A 21,491-nucleotide genomic window follows, 5' to 3' on the forward strand; every position below is an offset into this window, starting at 1 on the left:
TCATCTACATGTGAGAGTCATCAGTGGGAATGAAGTGGCATTTTTTTCTTTTTTGGCTCATCCATTTCTTTATCATTAATCTTAAATGTATTTTTACATTTTTTGATGTTGGATTAATTAAATCAGTTCTCAATTTTTTGGGATGTTATGATGAAAGTTTTTTTAAATAATTTTTTAGGCTTTTGCCTTTATTTTAGATAGGGACAGCTGATGACATGACAGGAATCGGGGTAGAGAGAGAGGGAATGACATGCAGCAAATGGGTCACAGGAGGGAGTTGAAGCAGCGACCGCTGCAGAGGACCAACAGCCTCAGTACATGGGACAAATGCTCCACCAACTGAGCTATGGGAGCACCCCCATCATGAAAGTTTTTAATTAACTTGATGGATAGCCACCAACAGTTCTAACTGGACTTACCTATAAGATGTATTAAGAGTATTTGTTGGAAAAATGGAAGTTCTCACTTTACATGTATGATTCCAGTGAATAATTCCCAGGTAGAAACATGCTGTCTTCACTTAGAGACTATTTTTACACAGGATGATAGAGAGCAGAACATTATGATGTCACAGTGAAGTTGACCTTTGACCTTCAGGATATAAAATGTCATCACTTCATTATTTTATCCTATTAGATATGTGTGTGAAATCCTGTCCTGACTTATGACCAACAAAATCTAGAAAAGCACTGCTATCATAATTTAACTACATTTGTCTCATTAATCCTGATTATTAAATAATGAGGTGAGGGATGCTGGGGTGCTCTTCTCCAGTATCTGACAGAAGCAGTATTTCTCTACTTAACACACTGATTTCTTTGTACATTTGTGTCACTTATGATTCAGGTGGACATGGTAATACTGTGGTGGTGCCTCACAGAATGAACACCAACTATTACTACTTGTAATATGTAATATGTAATAGTCAAATGAGCTGATGGCAGATTTGATCCAAATAATCATTTATATTACTGTTAATGTTGTTACTTTCACTTAGCTGCTTTTAAATTGTCTTTGTATGTATTAGTCATAGAACTACTAAGTGGACATTGTAGCTGCTAGAAGCTGCACATAATAATGACTGTTTGAGCATGTTCAAGTGTTCAGTAAGTAATTTTGAACCTACTTTCACAGTCCTGCTCATCAGAGTGATCAGCACAGTCAGGTTCACCATTGCAACGCCTCTGCGCATCAATGCAGCCTCCTTTATCACACTGGAACTGGAAGGCTGAGCACACGGGGCAGTTCTCCTCATCGCTGCTGTCGTCACATTCAGGGAAGCCGTCACAACGCCACGCCATCGGAATACAGTCGATCTCCCCTGTGGAGCAGGTGAACTGCTCTGTGGAGCAGGTAGGGGGCTCTGAGAGAGAGAGAGAGAGGGAGGGAGGGAGGGAGAGAGAGAGAGAGAGAGAGAGAGGGAGGTGTGAGGAGGAGAGGAAGAGGAATAGCAAGACCAAGAGGGAGGAGCGAACACTGTGAACACTTATGTTCAGAGATCACAGCCTTCAGCATGTGAGTATCCTGGTGCAGTTGGACTGAAATCCATCTGGTGAAATTTCCTTGTGTGGTTGTAGATATAAACTGGAGGAGCTTGTTAGCTTTTACAACATCAGTACAAAAAGTTGTTTCTTATACATTGTTTTGTAAACATTTTACTCTAAGTAACTTGTCGCTGTCTTTAAACAGCATCCCTTCTTCTCTGATGAAGTATAAAACAACGATATAAAACTATATTTCTTGAACGACAGCTCAGTCCTACCCCCACTCTCAAACTATTGATCTGTGGAGAACCTCATAATTTCACGAGTTGAACTGTGTGAAGCAGAAAAGGGGGCTCAGTTTACATCCTGAAGTGAATCCAGTACCCTGTCTGTGTGTCGGGTTGTGTTGCTCACCTCCACAGTGCAGCAGGTCCTGCAGTAACACCAGGTGCATGGGACAGGAGCAGCGAGGTGTGCCATCACCTTTAGCGATGCAGATGTGAGAACAGCCACCGTTGTCACGGGAACAAGGGTGGGATGCTGAAGAAAAAAAACAGTCATTACTAAAACGGAGCACACAAACAGCCAGTGCAATGTACTGCTCTGTGTATGTGTATGTCAGTAACAGAGATTACAAAGGTCCATACCAAACTCATGTGGATCCATCTCTTCCACAGCGTGGATGGAGGTCAGGTATGATATCCGTCCTTGTATGCGCGTGCGTCCATCTCCGGTCAGTTTGTCCACTCTCTCTATCATCTGCTGCTGCCGGTCAATCCAGTACAGATGGTCTCCAAGAACTGTCAGGCCCATCGGCTGCAGAATATTGGAGTCCTGCAGGACAATGCGATTGGCTCCTGGAGGAAATGGAATAGTATCATAAAACCATATATCTCAAACAATTATGAGCTGATATTAATACTGATTTGATGTTTCATCATTAACCACTATTTATTTTTTAAAATAACTAAAGATAAACATCCCTTAAATTTACTTTTTTTTAAAAGAATTATATGCTCTAAGCAAGGCATACATTTATAAATAAACTGGTCAGTGCTCTCTGATGAGCAATGATAATGGATACAATAGGTGTCATGTAAAAACCACTCAGTTTTCTATATTATACCAAAATGAACTGAAATAGACACCTACAACAAACTAATATTCTGTTTCCCATATAATCATCATATTTTGGTACAGTAGCTTCTAACATTCAGTAGACTTCAGGGTTTTTATGCAGGTCTCCAGGATCATCACCTGCTGTAGACTGAATGATATTCTCTTGTCTAATATCTGTGTGACTGTCACATCATCTTGACTGACTGTCATTCAAACACGCAATATATAAGTTCTGCCACGAGGGGTCTCTCACATTAAAACAATAACAGAAGATGTAGTGATGATGTCAAAAAGTAGTGTGGGATCATGGTAATTGTTATCTACATTGTTTAACAACCACCATGGCTGATGTGAAAATCTGAAAATCTGACGTGATTTTCAGAAATCATGTTCCTGTACAAGGTAAAGTATTAAAATTTTATTCATGTTATGATTAGTTACGTTTGCGAACTTCCTTCCTCACTCTGATATATATGACGTATCCTGTGTTTTCCCAGAGGTTAGAGCAACTAGCAACGACTAGCTAGCAACCAGGAAATGCACCATTACCTTGACTTAATTGCAGATTTCTCTGGGTTTGACCATTGTTGGAAACATTTTACACATAATGCGTAAATGTTACATAATGAAACACTTTTCTTAAAAAAGATTTTTAGCATCTCACTTCAACACAGCACTGCTCTGGTGACACATTATAAACAGCTGCACTGTAATATTTTCTTCATGAGAGGGCTTTTCACACTGCATTTATCTACAGATTAAGAGAGCAGTTAGCCCCTGGCTAAGTGTACTGTTCACCTAGGCTAAAAGAGTTCTCACATTGGCACAATCCTAGAACATTCCAAAGTGTAGCCTAGGGCTAGTTGGCCTGGCTACGGAGTGGTTAGCCCAGAGTATCTGGGGTTATTTCTCGAAAACTGACTAAACCCAGGCCTAAAAGTGCCAGTGTGAAATAGGGCTAAATGATTAAAAGAAGATAATCAACCAGGTTAATGCAAAACACCCGTATGGGTTTACAGAGGCTTTAACCCAAGGCTAGAAGAAGGGCAGTGTGAATCATATAGTCCTGGGCATAGCTTAACCCTGGATTAACAATGTGTGTGTGAAAGTTATCCCAGGGTTAACTCTTAGCAGGGCTAAGGATAGCCCTGGCCTAAGAATATGCAGTGTGAAAAGTCACGAAGTGATGTAAGGAGTATGTCAAAAAATTGTGATTTGCTTTTTTAGAGTCAAAAAGTCCAGTTAAGAAGTTTAAAAAATCATCAGCAGGAGCTAATCAGCATTTGAATATGAAACATGTCTGTATGGAGTTGGCTCAACTCATCTGACCAAAAAAAGACAAAGCAGTGCTGCAGTATCTGTCTCTGTCTGTGTTCTTTGGTCTCAATTCAACAAATAATATCAATCTGTGTGTGGAATGGCTTCAGCACGTCTGTTTTTGGTCATGTTTTCAATGTGGCTGAATGTGGCTATAAATAAGCCACTGGAGTCTATGGAGCATCTCAGGGTCAGACAGGGAGGTACCAGGGCAGAGGAGGAGCTGAACTGGAAATTCAGGTTGTTTTATGATGAATATGCTATTTAACTATTATCCAACTGATTTCTCTAACCACAGAGACAGCATTTCCCTTAACATGGTGCTTTGAGTTAGTATATCTTTGTGTGTCACATTAGTCATCTTTGTCATCCCATGTCATACTACTGTATGTATAGAATCTACATTTCTGGTTTGTCTGCTAGTGCTATTTAATTTCATTAAAATGTGCATTCATATATATTTATTACCTTCCTTTATTTGAATTATTTATAGTCATGATAAGTTACCTGTCAGGTCGCTGCTCTCGATGCGTTTGAGGTCAGCGTCGACCCAGAACAGTTTTCCCAGTTTATTGTCCAGAGCCAAAGCGACTGGTCTGATTAGACCAGTGGTGAACAGAGATTCTCTCTCCGTCCCATCCAGACTGGCTCCTTCAATCTTAGCTGAGCGCTCCTGCACTGTGGTGAAATACATGTACCTGCAGACGGACACACACACATTTAGAAAGGACACTGTGATTGCCTGTGCAAATTCACAATTACACTGTTATACTCACTGACTGGCTGTCACTTGTGTGACTCCATAAATATATGGAGTACAACATTACCTTGATGTAACCAAGACTTTACTTTGTGGAACAAACTGCAGCCACCAAGATAAAAATGAGCTCACCCTTTCTCAGCATTGACCACGATGGCCCGTGGCTTGTCTGTGTCATCCTTCAGGACCACGCCCACGATGTGTCCGTCCATCCGCTGGACATTTATGGTGTTGGTTGTCTCACAGGTCCAGTAAATGTGGCGGCTGTAGGGGTCCAGGCTCAAGTCATGAAGCTGGTTGTCCACTGGCTGAACACTGCTGCTTACTATCGTGGAGGACTTGGAGGCAGACACAGCAAGGTCACAAGTTTGATTTAAAGTCATGTGAAGCTTTACGACTGGGTTAGGACGATCCCCATGGCTGATATTAGTCTTTACTGTGATTCACCTCTGGTAGGATAGAAGTGAGTCACTGAGCAAATTAAGCAAATTAAGCAAATATAGCAAAGCACATATTTTTACATCTCATCACATATGTTTCATTTTTGGCAGCAGAGTACAGACCCACGATGAGGTGATCCAAATAATGAAAACCACCTGACTGCACAATTTTTTGGTGTCTGTAAAAACAATCCTCTATAAATCTATTCTTTGGGGCTTTTATTCCTCTGAAGGACAGTCCCTTATAGGCCGTGTACTTGAAAGGAGACTGGGACATAGCTAATTATGTATTATTTACTACAGTAGAACATCAGATGTTTCAGTGTGTGTTTTACCATGGCTCCATCATCTCTGGCCCTGCGTATGTTCTGTCGTCCATCCAGCCAGTAGACCAGCCGGTCCAGTGGGTCATAGCTGACAGCTCGGACGTTCCTTGCAACGTGGATGGGCAGGATGATATCAGGACTCTGCTCTCCCAAAACCATCCTGCTGATACTAGCCTTCTGACTGAAGAGCAGGAAACTAGAGGGAGCTGCAGACACAGAGGCAGAGCAGAGGATGATGGATGGAGAGAAGGCGAGAACACACTCAGTGGACATAGTGTTCTGTCTGACAAAAGGAGGCTCAAGTTTGCTCAATGCATATTGTGAAATATAAAGATAAACACTCAGATTGTTCAGAGCACCAAAATAAACACACACACACACACACACACACACACATCAGAACAGCTGAAACCGCTCTGAATGATGGTCCCAGGAGCTGAGGAAGTGTGGAGGGCCTCCACTCTTTGGAAACAACAAAAGTATGCTGTGTGTGTGTGTGTGTGTGTGTGTGTGTGTGTGTGTGTGTGTGTGTGTGTGTGTGTGTGTTGCATATGTGTTTGTAGAGATTTCCACATAAAGTCAACTGAGGTGACTCCTTTCACTTCAGTCATTTCTATTCTATTTGTTTTTGACTCTCAGATAAAGCTGCATGGAGGCAGAAAGGCTGGAAACCCCTGAAATACGTGGCCATGTCCATTAGAGGGAAAACCCACAATACTTCATAAACACACAAATTTCTACCATTTCACGGCTGATGTGAACTGTGAACTGTTCAAAGTGCCTGAACCTGTAAAGCAACACAGAGGTGAAATGACTTAATCTGTTTCCAGTATAAACCAGTCCATTTCTAAATGCTTTCTCACTGATGTAAAAAATGATGAAGCTTCCTGTACGGCTGTGCTTTTATTGTGTTCAACCACAGTCTTCTACTGTTGGCCAGCGAGCAGCTGCATTTGTACGATGAATTCTGTAATAGTGGGCTTTATTTAGCCCAGCTGCAGAGAGAACCAGGCCTCCATGTTGACTTGTTTTCTCTTAAACTCCATCAGTACAACAACAGAATCATGACACCACATACACAATCACTTGTTTCCAATCACTTCCATCCATCAACACTTCCTGCACAGATGTTGAGAATTAAAGGCCCTCCAGAGCCTCACAGGGCATAAGTGATCCCTTTATAGGATTATTTTAATGTAAAATACTGCATATGAATAAAGTGTTCAGAGGTTTTTAACCTACCTGCAATAAAAGAAAACAGAAAGTTTGAAGCATTGAAATTTACATTTTTCTTTTTATGTACAGTGTTGCATGTCAGGGAAGAACTGATTGTTAGTTGTTTTCCCCCAAATACCCTTCAACTTTGAATTTGTTTTCCAGTCCAGAAAAGTATAAAAATATACAAATCTTAATATTTTCGGGACCTGAGCCACACTTCCCAGTTTCAATGTACCTTAGCATTCTACGGAGGTTTCGAAGGTATACCTTAGCAAAGGAACTTCTTTTGCTACGAATGTTTCTCAGTCTGTCCCTTTGCGGGTGTCCTAAAGGAAGAACTGCTAAAGTACTTTGCAAGCTGTAAGCTGTCATTCACTGCAGTGCATACATCAAGTGATCACATGTAAAGGTTCATAAATTATGTTTTAATATAACAAGTGTTGTCAAAATTATTTTACCTCAATCTAATATTACAACAAAGGAAGATATGCCTGCTTATCTATTTAAGAGTCTAGACGAGACCTTGTGATAGTTCCCATAAATATGTAACCTACAGCCAACAAAATATAAAACAGAGTATGGATCAAGACATATATGCCACAGTCTGAGACTTGCTGAAGGGCCTGGAGCTAAATGGGTGAAGGATTTTGTTCTCATACAAACAAAAGATCTAATACAAATTTGTTGTCATCAAACAATAGGCACCTGTGGAGGCACTTCCATGTTTAATTGCAATGTGTGTGTGTGTGTGTGTGTGTGTGTGTGTGTGTGTGTGTGTGTGTGTGTGTGTGTGTGTGTGTGTGTGTGTGTGTGTGTGCATGCACACATGCACCCATGTGTATGTGCTCTCTGTCAGCACTGTGCTCCTCTGCTGGTAGTGTTCAGCTCTCAGGGTCAGTTTGGGATTCAGGCTACTATAGACTAACCAGACAGTCAAAAAAAGCCATATCCTCAATTAGCTCCATTACATTTAATGAAATAAAATACCATAATTTTTAATAACTGGATTAGTGCAACGGAGAGAGTCTATATGTTTCATTAGGCTACTATCATGATAAAAACAGACAGATTAAATGACAACATTCTCATGACGTGTTCTGCAAAGAAACTTTGTTTTCATCATTAATTTTCATGAAGTTAATTTTAAACTAATGATGTAATTTCCACAAGTAGCCTAGATGTGAACTATACCGCAACTGTCCATCTGAAAAGCATAATGTTGGTCTAATAAAGCTAAAAGTGTGACAGGATGAACAGAGTGCATCAGCTTACGAGTGGTTCAGACAGCCCTTCTGAAAGTAAACTTTTCAGAAGGTACATCTTAGCCAAGGAGACTCTGGGAAACAGCCCGTAAGTTAAAGGGAGAGCTTAAGGTAAAACTTATGATGCATGTAGTGCTAAGGAAGCTTTGAAGAACATGCCCAGTTTTCTTTAAGCCCTCTGCAGTCTACTCAGTGGTTATTTGAATAGCAGCTTTTATTTTAGAACAGCAGTACTGCAATTTAGTGTTCAAGGACACAACAACCAGACTTATTTAAGGTGTTGATGTTTCTCACTGGTTTTAACAGCTAGTCCTGGGATTCAAACCACTGGCCATCCATTCCCACACACTTTCTCTCTGAATCCCAGCAGCTCTGTACTTACAGCTACAGTTTCGTCCATCAGTGTTCAAAGTGTAGTGAGAGGCACAGCGGCACTGGGCACCAGCGGGTGTGGCGAGGCAAAGGTGAGCACAGTTTCCATTGTTGTGTGAGCACTCGTTGGTTCCCTCCTGACGGGAGGAGTGGAACACCAGAATGTCCAGCATCAGCTCCAGCTGGCCCTGAGGACACATAGATGGAATAGAGTCTCTGGATTAAATATATTGTGACTGACTGATATATTTTATCAATAAACTTTGATGTTGTTTTGTGTCTCTCTGTGATTATGATAGAAGTGTCTAAAAGATCAAACTAGGAACACGGGTGTAAATCAAACAATGTGGTTACTGACCCATAAATCAAACTGGTTACATACCTGTAGCACCACAGTGCGGTTGAGGCCGCTGCGTTTGTCTGCTCGTTCAATACTGCGCAGGTTAAAATCTGTCCAGTAGATAAAGTCCCTGTACTGAGTCAGACCGAAGGGGTGGGGGAGGTCATCCACTATGATCTCCCTCTGAAGGCCTGCAAACGATATGACAGTGTCTGCATTTATCATGAACTACAGCAATTTCATCATCCAAGCATCATGCTCCCACCATCATTTTAGAACTGTATTCAATTTCACGTAGATTAACTGTGTATAACAGAATAAGAAGAATTACTGGTACTGTTAATAATTTGGGATACAGATGGCAGCATCTGTGTTGCAGAACAAATATACAACTTTGGAGTCAGGAGTTTGACTCAGATGACAGCTGAGAGTTGGCCTGACAGTGGCACTGGACGAATGGTCATAGGGTCTCCAAAATCAGTACATTTGCCCCCTTTTTTTTAGCATGAGAATGTGAATAAGGAATCTCATACAAATCCAGGCATTAGATTTAAAAATGAATCTGGCAAAGACAAAGAAACAAAGAAACAAAGACAATAATCTGCACTCCTTGGTGGAGGTTAAACAATAACTTAACAAGTCAAGTCAACCCGTTGGTGATAGCTGCTGTTGGTCATATTAACAACTGTCCTGAAGATAAATTGAGACTTAGTGTTTATATACCTTCTGGTATTTTCTGAGCAATATTCCACAAAGTCAGCAGCAACTACTCAGAGGCTGTGTAACAAATACATGGTATTCAATGGGTCTTGATCAAGGCAACTACATCATTACATTGATGAATGGATTTGCGCTTTGAATGTATCATATATCAAACTCAAATATACCATTACACAATCTTGTTATATAATAATGATCTTAACACAGAATCCTGACATGAAATTAATTTTTTATCTGTTAAACTACTTCCAAGGTCACAAACAAATATACCTCAATTCAGCAAACTCATTAGTAACCAGGCTGATATATATGCTGAAGATGTGACGGAATAACAAAAAAACAAGTTTCAGGTGTCGGTGCCCTCATGTCAGTTGTTCAGTTATCTTGTTTTTAGCAACTAGCCCTAGTAGCCAGTGCAGTTTATAATGAGTCAGAGGTGTGTGTTGGGATAAAAGCCAGCAAGAGCATGGTTGAGATCCAATGTATTCATTTTGCCTTCCTTCTCCTCCTCCTCCTCCTCCTCCTCCTCCTCCTCCTCCTTCTCCTTCTCCTCCTGATCTAACAAAGCAGGTGAGGCAGCAGGTCTGGGTGGAGGTAAACACTCCTCTACTCAGCATTGTGCCTCTGTATTTGCTAAGCCACGCCCACTGTGACTGATCCTATCAAACACTCTCATAACTATAGTCTGTTCTCATGTTCCACTTGACAGAGAATCTGATAAGGCCAGTCTAACTGCTGTTTCACTGTGACTTTGACATTCTACACATAAAAGCTCTATGTGATGCATTCAAGTTTTGGTAGATGTGACACAACTGTGTTCCAATGTGATTATGTGGATGATTTGATAGAAAAGCTACCAAACAAAAAGTGTAGACTTTGAATTCTAATGATTTTAAGTGTTCATATTTCTGTGGTCACTTGACAATCTAGAGGGAGAAGGCTTCGGGCTGCTTAATGTGTTTTCCATGTGTTGAAGTTGCTGTTAATGAAAAACGGCTCGGGGAGATGAAGAGGAGAAGGAGGAGGAGCAGAATTTAGTGGTGGTAGGACCATCAGTAGATGAGCTTTAAACGTTAAACACAACATTTAAAGGGTGTAACTGTTATCCAGAGTATATGTAGGAATCCTGAAGTTTAAGTTTAAGAAATTTAATACCTTTTAAGACACTTTTTTCATACACTTTAAGACCTCATCACCACTTTGAGTAAAAACTTACATTTCCCCAATAGTTAGGTAGTTTAACACCCAGGTGTAAAGGGACATTTGAGTAATGTTATCAATCAGTAATAAGTAAGTGGGTCAGTGAGTGTACAGTTGTCCTTTTGAGATGATGTCAAACAGGATGATGTTGAACAGGATTCCATAAATTAAGAACACAGAGCAGCACTACTCATCTTTGCAATGATTACAATCACACAAATATTAGAATTCAACTCTTTGGACACATATACATTAAAAAGAAGTTACAAAATATACAGCCTCAGAAAATGGCCTTTTGTAATACTTTTTAACTGCTGCTAAATTGACTGATCAACTTTTTAAGACCTCATGGACACCCTGTCTACAAAGAAGTGTGCTGTTAAGTTAAATGGTTACTGTCTGGTTGATAGAGTGTGTCTGTGCATGTCTTAACCTTGCATATTGGTGCTTTCAATCATGCACGTGTCCAGGTCAGTCCAGTAGAGTCGGTGGTCCACATAGTCAATGGTCAGTCCGTTGGCCCGGCCCACTTTGTCCACCAGGGTGGTGATGGTGCTGCCATCCATGTAAGCTCTGGCTATACGAGGCCGACCGCCCCACTCTGTCCAATACATGTAGCTGTGGAGACAAAACACTGCTTCAGCCTGGGAAACACATGCACAACATATCCATCTGTGTATGTAACACTTATCAAAGAGTCATGCTGTTTTTTTCCCATACAATATTTATTGAATTGGATCATCTATTCCAGAAAGGGAACCTGTTTCCACTTTGTACCTTTTGTTTTGTTAAGACAACTTTGTTTTTATTGTCTCTATTAATGCGTGAGCATTGTACATGATTATAAAATGACATAAGATGCCTCGAGGCGAGCGTGTTGACAGCTCTGGGCCATGACATCATCAAGACATCACCCAGTGAGTGACATGTGGTAGGGAATCTGACACGCTGGCACAGGTACTTCACACTCACACAAACACATACACAGAGGCAGATCAGCATGTCTTGGGGTGGTTTGGCCCAGGATGAACACTGATCATGTCGGCCTCTTTAACAAACAGGTTTAATAGAATCATGCCTCTCTCAGCTGGAAGTTATGGGGGAATAGAGGCAGGACGCTGGCTGTTGTACCAACATACCAACGCTATGACACTGCTACACTCCCTCACTACCTCAGACAGGGTGAAGAGGCACGCTACATGAAGTCATCGGCACCACTTCATACCCTTGAGAGACATGGACCTCCAGCATCAAACAGGTGTCTGACAGTGAATCTGCTCCACAAACTGTTCTTATTAACTGTTCAGCTGTTTGCAGCCACAGCTGAGGCTTCTAAGGCTGCAGATGTTGCACAATTAAGTAAATCTGGCCAATATGTGTTTTTTAAATGTTCCCATTCTCACCCATTGGCTGGATCCAATGCCAGTGATCGCGGGTTGTCCAGTGAGCGTGGGTTGTCCAGGTCCTTACAGACCAGAACCTGCCGGTACTGGCCATCCAGCCGGGCCACCTCAATGCGGTTGGTGCCTGTATCAGCCCAGTAGATGTTACGACCCATCCAGTCAACTGCCATACCTTCTGGGTAGTCCAGTCCAAACTCTATGACGTGTTCTACAGAGCTGCCATTCATATATGCTCTGCTGATCGTCTAAGAAAAGTGACAGGAGCAACAGAAAGAAACAACTCGATTAACTTGAGGTAATCACAGCTTTCCTCTTGATTAAAGCCTCACAATTATATTCAAATTGATTCTCATCTCATCAAATGCATTTTCCAACTAAGGTCACATAAAATACAACAACAAACAACAAACTACTCATAACATGTATTCTGGCTGAATTACAGAACATATTTTTTATAGAGAGAGAATTTATATACATATACAACCTGACAAATTTTATATACAATTTCATAAATCAAATTGTGTCTGTGTTTAACTTAATCTGACCCACTCTCAATTCAAACTAGAGTAAATGTCCACCTTGGCCTGTATGTCTGTCCAGTATATTCTTCTTTCAGACACATCGAAGTCAAGAGCGGAGGCCTCTTTCACTCCTGTCAGAGGAATGGCCACGTCATTGCTGTTGGTCCCCAAGGAGATACTCCTGATGTTGTCCCTGAGGAGGAAAAAATAGCATGAAACAGTATTCAATAAATGAAGAGCTGCTTTCATTGTAGCTGGCTCCCACTGCATGTTAGGGTGGAGGTACAGATCCCATTGCCAAACTCATGCAAGTAATGCTAGGTGAAAATTTGGTTCGCTTTCTGTCTAAGTACATCATAAAATGCAAGCTGTTGCACGGCCTGTGTAAATAGCTGTACTGTTTCAAAATAGTAGCACTTTGACTGAAACAAACTGAAAAATGCTGCTAAAATGCCTTCTCTGTGGATGAGCTATAACAGACTGGACCACTGGCTGAGACCACGACAGGTCAGAGTGAAAATTCTGAACCAGATCAAGTCAGATTTGAGATAACATAAGAATCACTCTAGACCGAAATCAGACTTGAATACTACAGCTCTGCAAAGAGGTAGGAGCCTCGCCTAGGTAGCAGGGGACTGTACCTAGGCGAGGCTCCTACCTCTTTGCAGCCTCGCCTCGCCTAGGTAGCAGGGGACTGTAGTCCACATCTGTCATTCAGGTGTTTTATGTCCTTGACTCCATTCATGTCCTTTTTTTTTTACTTTTGTGTTTTTTAATGTATATGGACAACATGATTGGTTAGCAGGTAACACAGACAGTGAAACGGTGATCAGATCTTTTGAGCTCCGTTGTAGGTTGACAGGTAGGTGTACCTGTTGGTGAAGAGCAGGAAGGCCTCTGGCACCACACACGTCTGCAAGTCTGAGAGCAGCTCCATCCCCATGGGACAGGCACAGCTGACAGCCTGCCGACACCAGAAACACAGATGGCTGCACCCGCCGTTATTTGCTGCACAGCCGTTTGTACCTGGACACAGAGTTTAGAGTTTTCAATCTTCAATTTTACGTCTTTTTCTTACTTTCATTGTTATTCAGCTGAGCTGAAGACCTGTCCTCCTTACCGTATGTCTCTGTCACTTTAGTGGCCTTCAGTCCCATTAAATCGGGCAGCTGATCGATGATGATCTCTCGTACCGCTGTGGCTTTGTGGACCCTCTCAATGCTGCGTCTCTGCCAGTCAGTCCAGTAAATGTAGTCCCCAAGCAGCGTAAAACCAAAGATGTGAGGCAGCTTGTCCTCCAGCAGAGTTTGTCTGTTACTGCCGTCCACGTTGATCACCTGACATGACAGACAGAGGACAGAGGGGAAACTTTTAGAGCTTTTCCACAACTGGACCTCATTGTTACAGCTTTGCATTCTTCATGGTCAAAACAAATGCCAGCTATGGTTGAATATAATGCATATATAAATGATCTGTAAAGGTAAAACACATCCTCTAACATCCCAAAGAATATGGTAACAACTTCACTGAAGTGTCCTTGTGCAATACACCAAATCCACCAGCTCCATTGTTGCTATTCTTTAGGTGTCCCTGACATTTGACCTCCCTGGGGAGGGGTTCATTTCCACCCAGGGAGTGAAAGAAGAGCACAGATGACACAGAGGTTGTGGGTAGAGAGGGCTGGAAGCATGGTGGAGGAAACAGGATGGAGGGAGAGACCCACTGAAAGGACAAAATGCAGAAAACGGGGATGTCCACGGGAAGTTATGTGCCCAAATGTGTCCAAAAATACCTGACATCTAGAGAGTAGGACAAAATAATGAAAACTTCAGCTGAAACATGATTTTAAAGGGGACTTCCAGTCATTTCAACATGCATTGGTCATATTTTAAAAACTCTTCATACAGCCAGTGAAACAAGTCTGCGTGGACCATGAAATATTTCTCATTGCTTTACACAGAAGGCATTCAATGACCACATTTCCCAAAATCCATCAACTTTTTTCTCATTCATACTCCACCACTTGCAAAACACTGTATATTTGATTTGCAGCACATTTTTTGACTCCAACACACTACTTTTTAAGACTGTTAAAAAGACATTTAAAACAGGAAGATGGTAAATTTGTTGCATTTCTACAGAGACCATGTTGAATACAGATAAAATCTTCAAAAATTAAATAATAACCCTTCCAAAACATAGTTGATTCCAACTTTATCTGAAAACCCAGCTGTCCTTCAGACTAAAGGGGATGGTACACAATACTATGATTTTTTTTTTTTTAATGATTATCATTGAAGCCATTGAATTTCAGGGATTTCTTGTTTGTTTGTCTCAATTTTCTATTTATATTGAAGCAAATTACTGCATTTGAGATTCATTCTTGTTACTTTAATTTGGTTAATAAAGGTTATTCTTATTCTATAATGTTATATGTATTTAGGTGAAACAATCGTGTTATTATGCCTGTTATTAGTGTTTTTTAGGTCAGTGTGTGACAGTGTTTGCTTTCTGATTGACAACTGTTGTAGTTATGTAGTTAGCCCAATGAGCACATTGTGAGACATGTAGGAAGTGTTTTGGTGGTCTGAGTGAGTTTTGGACATTATTGGCATACTGGCTCATTTCTCACAACAATCTTAATTTTCTCTAAATTGTAAAGTGCAATTGTCACAACTGTTTCATGGGACATCAAATCTCTATTGCATGTTTGCAAAAGGTAGTAACTCACCCAAAACATTTCATTCATGTTTCAAAACCTAGTTTTTGTGTCAGTAAACTGTCCAGTGCCACCAAAATGAAAAGTTGTTTTATCACTGTGTGAGCCACACTGCTCAAAATGTTTAGATGTTTTTTTCACCACGACAGTCAAAGCTGGAAATGTTTCTTTTATACAAATCTCTGTTTAGTTTTACTTTTGTTGATACTGACTGCTCACATATAGTTTGATTCTAAAGTCTAAAGTTTGAGTTGTGTGATACACAACAGCTTTCAGCTAGTAAAGAATGTAAGATTTGTCCATGAATGTTGTTGTGTAGAGTTAGACTCAGCTAGACTCAAATTTCAGTTTGTAGTACACAGAGAAAGGATACACACATTTCCATAGGTTTTGATAACTGAATGGATCATTTTGCATGTGACAGCTCAAACGATGAAAGAATGTTTAGAAGCTGTGAAGAGTTTGACAGTTTCACTGAGAATCAGCTCATTAGTTTTGATCAGTGAGCCATGTGCAAGTGGTTACTATGCAAAGTTGTATACAATTGTACTTACTCTTTTGCACACGTGTGCCAAAACATGTGCAAATGGCTTGAATGAATGATAAATTCCAATCTGCAGTGAGAACCAAGCTAAGTGTTGTGAGATTTTGACTGGCTGTTTGGAAAAGTATAGTTCTCATTTGAGAATTGAGCCAAAGTGAACGAGAAAAACGGTTACTGTTTGTTAAGATGCATGTTAGTAATGCAGACTGTATGAAATGTTTTGGCAGTTTTGGCTTCAGTATTGACTGATGCTTGTTAACAATTGAAAATAAACACTACAACATATTCCGTTCTCTGCCACCAGATGCTTAACTTGATGACCATCTAAAAGTTCAACTATAATCACAAGAATCAAAGGAAAAAGTGAAAACTGGGAGCTAAGACCTGAACTTCGTCATCTGAAAGACTACTGAGGTGTTTCTAATGTTTCCATCTGAATGGAAAGTAAGCAGGACCAAGAGAGAGCCAACATTTAGCCCCACTCTGCTGTGAGAGACCTCAATACACTCCAACTTAAGATAACACAAAAATAGACAAAACACAATTACATGAAAAAACACAACTTCACCCCTCTGACAACGCAGATTGAGAGAAAAGACAGCCTCAAATTAACATAACACAAGCTCATTTAGACATCAAATCACGAATTTTTACAACATGAAATAAAGGTGCTGCAGGTACACAAAACACGTTTTTTTATTGTTGTCTGCACAACAGTCATGGTGAAATTACACATTCTTTAACATTCTCAGTAACAGATGGAATGACGACATTTTGTTTAAGCCTTAAATTTCCATGCTGACACACATGAAGACACTCACACACACAGAAATGAACAACACGCAATTTCTCACAACCTGTCCCTCTATCTCGTGTGTGTTTGTGTGCATATCAGTCACAAGGCATCTATTAGTAGGCCGTTGAAAACTGATATTGGCACCTCTGCCAACAAATCCCCCGCTGTGTGTGTGTGCGTGTGTGTGTGTGTGTGTGTCTGGGTGTGTGTGCATTTTTTTTTCTATGAGGGAAAAGTGAGAGCTGCAATTGACAAGGCTGCAATTAGAACTTGAGTCCAGCCCTCCTCCTCACCGCCTGTGCTATTACTGGACTGGCGTCGACTGAAATAGACACATGCTTTTATTTTAGACACACTACGGTCATCTGCAGCCTGTGCAAGGGTGTGTGTGTTTGTGAGTGTGTGTGCCTGTCACACGCTGCCTGAAGTTCTTCAGTGTGCCATGCCAGAGATTTCATAAATAGGAAGAATTCTGTTGGACAGTTTGTGACAGTGCCTATGCATGACAAATGGACGGATTCATACAGACTGCCTGAGTGCAGTGCAGAGTGTGTAAAGACTGCAGCTGGTGGGGTCTGTTGGTTTGAGTGAACCAGGAATGAGATGCTAACAGGCTATTTTCCAAGTTACAGCACAGAGAAAGAGACCACACACAGTGAAATCATAGGCCATGTTATGATATGTAACTGCTGTTCAAGAGTTTTTCTTTCTTACTGCGGTCTGTGTCATGCAGAACTCCTACTAGTACTACAGGGTATAATGGACATGTTGATTGCTGCAATGCAATGCATCATGATTAGGACTGCAACTAACGATTATTTTCATAGTTGTTTATTAGATCAATTATTTTCTTGACTGATCAATTAATAGTTGTTTGCCTGTAAAATGTCAGAAAATTGTGAAAAAGTAACTAATTACAAATACTCAAATTACTGTAATTAAGGTGGGTACTTGTACTTTTATGAGTAGACATCCAAGTCTGTACTTTTATTCGTACTTACGTATCCATTGCAAGATGTAATCTACTTTGTTACTTTTAAAATAGTTGAGAACTGAATACAATTTGAATTAATATCCAAACCTTTCATCTGCATTTCAGTAGTCAATCAGGTGATCTGATCACAAAAAGGCCAATGAAAACCAGGACATACAAAAAAGAAGCACTGCAGCAGCACATAGTTGGAGTAAGGATGTGTAAGATTCATCATTAATCAATTAATTGCCATTAAGAATTTTACTAATTAAAAATGTGTTCATTGATATTTCATTAATTTTCATGGCAGTAACTGCACCTCATCTGACATGGTTTTGTCTGATGGAGCCATTTGTTGAATAAGGAAAAGTAAATAATAATAATAATAATAATAATAATAATAATAATAATAATAATAATAATAATAATAATAATAATAATAGGAAACATGGTTCAGGAAATTATTGGTTCAGGAAAAGGCACAATATTGCCTAAACCCTAGTAAACCCTAGTTTGGAGAAGTGACAGTGACATCAACACTTAAAAGTAACTGTAGTTTTTGCTACAAATACTTTGTACTTTTACTTAAGTATGTTTCTAACACCAGTACTTTTACTTGTAATGGAGGAATATTTTAGCAATGTAAAAAGTACTTGTACTTGAGTACAGATTTCCACTACTTTTCACCACAATCCAGAACTGTTCCCTTTACTGCCACAGAGGAGTAAAATAACATTTTTCCATTTAAGAAGCTGGAATCAAACTGATTAGATGATTATCAAAATAGTTGGTTTGGGTATCTTTAATACTTAATTAATCCATCAATCATTGCAGATCTAAGCATGATCCTATCAATCCATAAATTCAGCATGGTTTCACTCAATTTGTTCAATAATTCAAACATGTCCAGTGTTCTCCATCCATGAAAAACACAGAAAGAAAATGTCTTTTGCAGCCATCTACAGTCTGGTTGTCATGTCAGAAATGTTCACCTCTGTGTGACTCAAGCAAATTCCAGAAGAGCAGAGCTAACCTCTGGGTGAAAGCTGACAGAAAAGTTGTCTAGCTTGAAGGAGTTGATAAGCAGGCGTAATGTTTGTAAGTCGTTTTACTTTTGTTTTGAAAAGTATGACTGTAGAGATAATATCACCATGTTAGAACAATCACCAGACTGTGACATGGTGATAAAGCGTTACCACATCGTTGTAGCCTGAAAGGCTCTGGGCGCCAGTGTGCTGATGAGTGTGCCTTCAGTACACTGGCTCAATTTCTTTCAACATGCAGTTATTTCCCTTTTGAGATTCTATAATTTCTTAACCTTCCACTGTGTGGTCCCAAATAAAACCTTAATCTACCACAGTTCACCTCTCAGTCAGTAAATGCACTGACAATGCCAAGCTGGTCATACTAAATACAATAGCTAGGTTGTTGTTTTCAGACCTTCCTTCTGTTTTGAATAACACCCACCCACATCTTTCTGATTTTAATTTTCATTCTCAGCATCTTTTGTGAGTTTCTGATATTTGACAGGCATGCTTCTTGTGGGTGGCTGTCTCTTAACAAAATGTTACAAGCACACGCTCTCCAAGACTTGTCCTACGTCAATACCTTGGTAATGTTATGGATTTGTAGTTTAGTAGATTTGTAGTTCACAATGCATTTTATCACTTTATAGGTTTCAAAACATCTTACTAAAGACTGCAAGTGAAAATTAGACAGCTGGAACTTTTACAGAAATGTTGAGTGTTTTGTCCTTGTAAGTAAATGAAATAAAATACAACAGCTGGGTGAACATATGTCATCATCAGGAAGAAGACAACATACTTTATTAATCCCCGAGGAGAAATTACATTTTTCACTGTTGTAATTTTGTACATATGTACACAGGCCTGAAATACACACACATGCACAAACAGTACGTGTAGATATGCATGTCAGAGTGAAGGGGCTGCACACATACATATAGTCAGGCACCCTGAGCAGTTAGGGGTTCGGTGCCTTGCTAAAGGGCATATCAGCAGTGCCCCGGAGGTGAGCTGGCGCTTCTCCAGCTACAAGTCCACACTCCGTACTTTGGTCTGTGTGGGATCTGAACTGGTGACCCTTTGGTTCCCAAGTCCTTACAGACTGAGTTACTGCCGCCCCAAAACTGCTGATGTAGCGGAGGATGGTTTAAATCCATCAACCTCTGGGTTATGGGCCCAGCACACTTCCACTGCACCTCTCTGCTACACAACATTGACCTGTTTATTTAAACCTGATTGAAGGACAGGCTTCCAAAGCAAATGTGACTAAATGTGGGGCAACACTGCAGTGGAACTAGAATAGATAGATAGATCTGGTTAAAAGATAAAACACTTAACAGTGGTTTACACTTAAACCATTGGTTCCCAACATGTGGTCCGGGCCCCAAGATCACAGGGGGTTCCCAAGGCTTTGTCTGCTCTGAGGTTTTCAAAATGCTGTTAATAACAATGTATATAAATGTCTGTACATAAAACTATTTAAGGTGAGATCTTGCAGATCTGGGGTTCCCTTCTAGACACCGTGTCTGCTGTTGCTTGCTAATAGTGACAGATGGATAATTGGATTGGATATATTAAAAAATATATATGACTTCACATTTTTCATCAGGTACTCAAGATTTTCACGAAAAAAAGTTCTTTTCTGTTAATATTTTTGATCCACAATGACACACTGTGGTGCTCTGTACACTCGATGAATCTCTGCACAGTCTCTGTTCAGACAGCAGCTCTCTTCATGATGTAGAGGCTAGTGAATTTTGCATTCTCTTTTTTTCCAAAGTTGAAGTTTGACTTGACTGTTGGAGCAGCAGAACAGCACAGGTTCTTTCCGACTTCCTAGACATTGTTGTCAAAAGTATCGTTACATACAAAGTAAGTGTAAAGGTAGAAAACTGTAAACTTCTTATGATGGCTTGCATTGCCCAGCCCTAACTGCAGATAAAGAATGATTAAGAAGTGTTTACACTGTTCGCTTACACCCTTTGAAATGAGAAATGGAACAGTGAAGTAGACCGGACAAAGTGAGTATACTAAAATGAGAAGTTCAAGGGGAGAACAGGGGACTACAGAAAAAGAAACAAAAAAAGAAGAGAGAAAGTCACAGCAACAGATGGATGCCTACAGACACTGACTCCTCTGTCCACACACACACACACACACACACACACACACACACACACACACACACACACACACACACACACACACAGGCGCGCGCGCAAACACGCACACACACAGGAAATGGTCCATTGGGGGTTGACACTCCAGTTTCTCCACTTTGAGGAAACCACTACAGAGACCTCAAAATACACTCCAATGTACTTCCACACAAAACACAGGGAACTGACTGTACAGAGGACTGAGTCTGGTAAAGCTGGATTTCACACTGACTTCGCTTAACAAATGTACCACATCTTTTGGGTTCTTTTTGTCATCAAGTTTTAACTCTGCAACGCACATGTTTGTGTTGCTATGAGCCAGAAGAGAACATCTAGAACAGAAACTGCAGAATAAGAAGAATTCATGTTGTTGCTGTGATGAGCAGCAGTGTATCCAGCTATCTGTTTAGTGAATACTCATTTAAATATCCATTCAGAGGGTGGGGGTGAGCAAACAGAAAAAATAAACCATTCACTTTGATGGGCCTCTGATCCAAGGGAGGTTCCTGACCCCTCCACAAAAAACCTATTCATTTATCACTGTGACACAATTAGACATGGCCATCCCAGTGAAAAGATGGCAGAGGGACTCCCTTTCTCTGCCCTGTCCTCCTCTCTTCCTCGCTCTTTCTCCCCACTGGCTTTTTCAGGAAGAATTATGCACTGGGAGAGTGATTTTTTTTCCCTCGTCTTTTTTCATTTTGGGTGTGAGAACATCTCATTTCTTGATGGACGCAAGAGAAAAAAGGACAAAAAGACAGAAAGAGAGCAAACAGAAAAGTAACAAAGGTCT

The 21,491-nt window shown here is 40.4% G+C and overlaps 1 protein-coding gene across 1 annotated transcript in view; it reads right to left on the minus strand.

The window, feature by feature from the left end:
* lrp5 (low density lipoprotein receptor-related protein 5) overlaps positions 1-21,491 on the minus strand; it is a 75,607-nt gene that overhangs the window by 6,485 nt on the left and 47,631 nt on the right. Inside the window, exons 12-24 of the mRNA XM_084734921.1 lie at positions 13,603-13,819; positions 13,355-13,508; positions 12,540-12,675; positions 11,962-12,206; positions 10,992-11,176; positions 8,681-8,829; positions 8,309-8,486; positions 5,456-5,652; positions 4,813-5,018; positions 4,428-4,618; positions 2,132-2,341; positions 1,899-2,024; positions 1,127-1,363 (exon numbers count right to left, since the gene is read on the minus strand). Of these exons, the coding sequence (XP_084591047.1) occupies positions 1,127-1,363; positions 1,899-2,024; positions 2,132-2,341; positions 4,428-4,618; positions 4,813-5,018; positions 5,456-5,652; positions 8,309-8,486; positions 8,681-8,829; positions 10,992-11,176; positions 11,962-12,206; positions 12,540-12,675; positions 13,355-13,508; positions 13,603-13,819 (2,431 nt within the window). The remainder of the gene's footprint in view (positions 1-1,126; positions 1,364-1,898; positions 2,025-2,131; positions 2,342-4,427; positions 4,619-4,812; positions 5,019-5,455; positions 5,653-8,308; positions 8,487-8,680; positions 8,830-10,991; positions 11,177-11,961; positions 12,207-12,539; positions 12,676-13,354; positions 13,509-13,602; positions 13,820-21,491) is intronic.

The sequence above is a fragment of the Lutjanus erythropterus genome, chromosome 13, assembly GCF_056507025.1.
Source record: "Lutjanus erythropterus isolate fLutEry1 chromosome 13, fLutEry1.hap2, whole genome shotgun sequence".
NCBI classification, from domain to species: Eukaryota; Metazoa; Chordata; class Actinopteri; order Lutjaniformes; family Lutjanidae; genus Lutjanus; species Lutjanus erythropterus.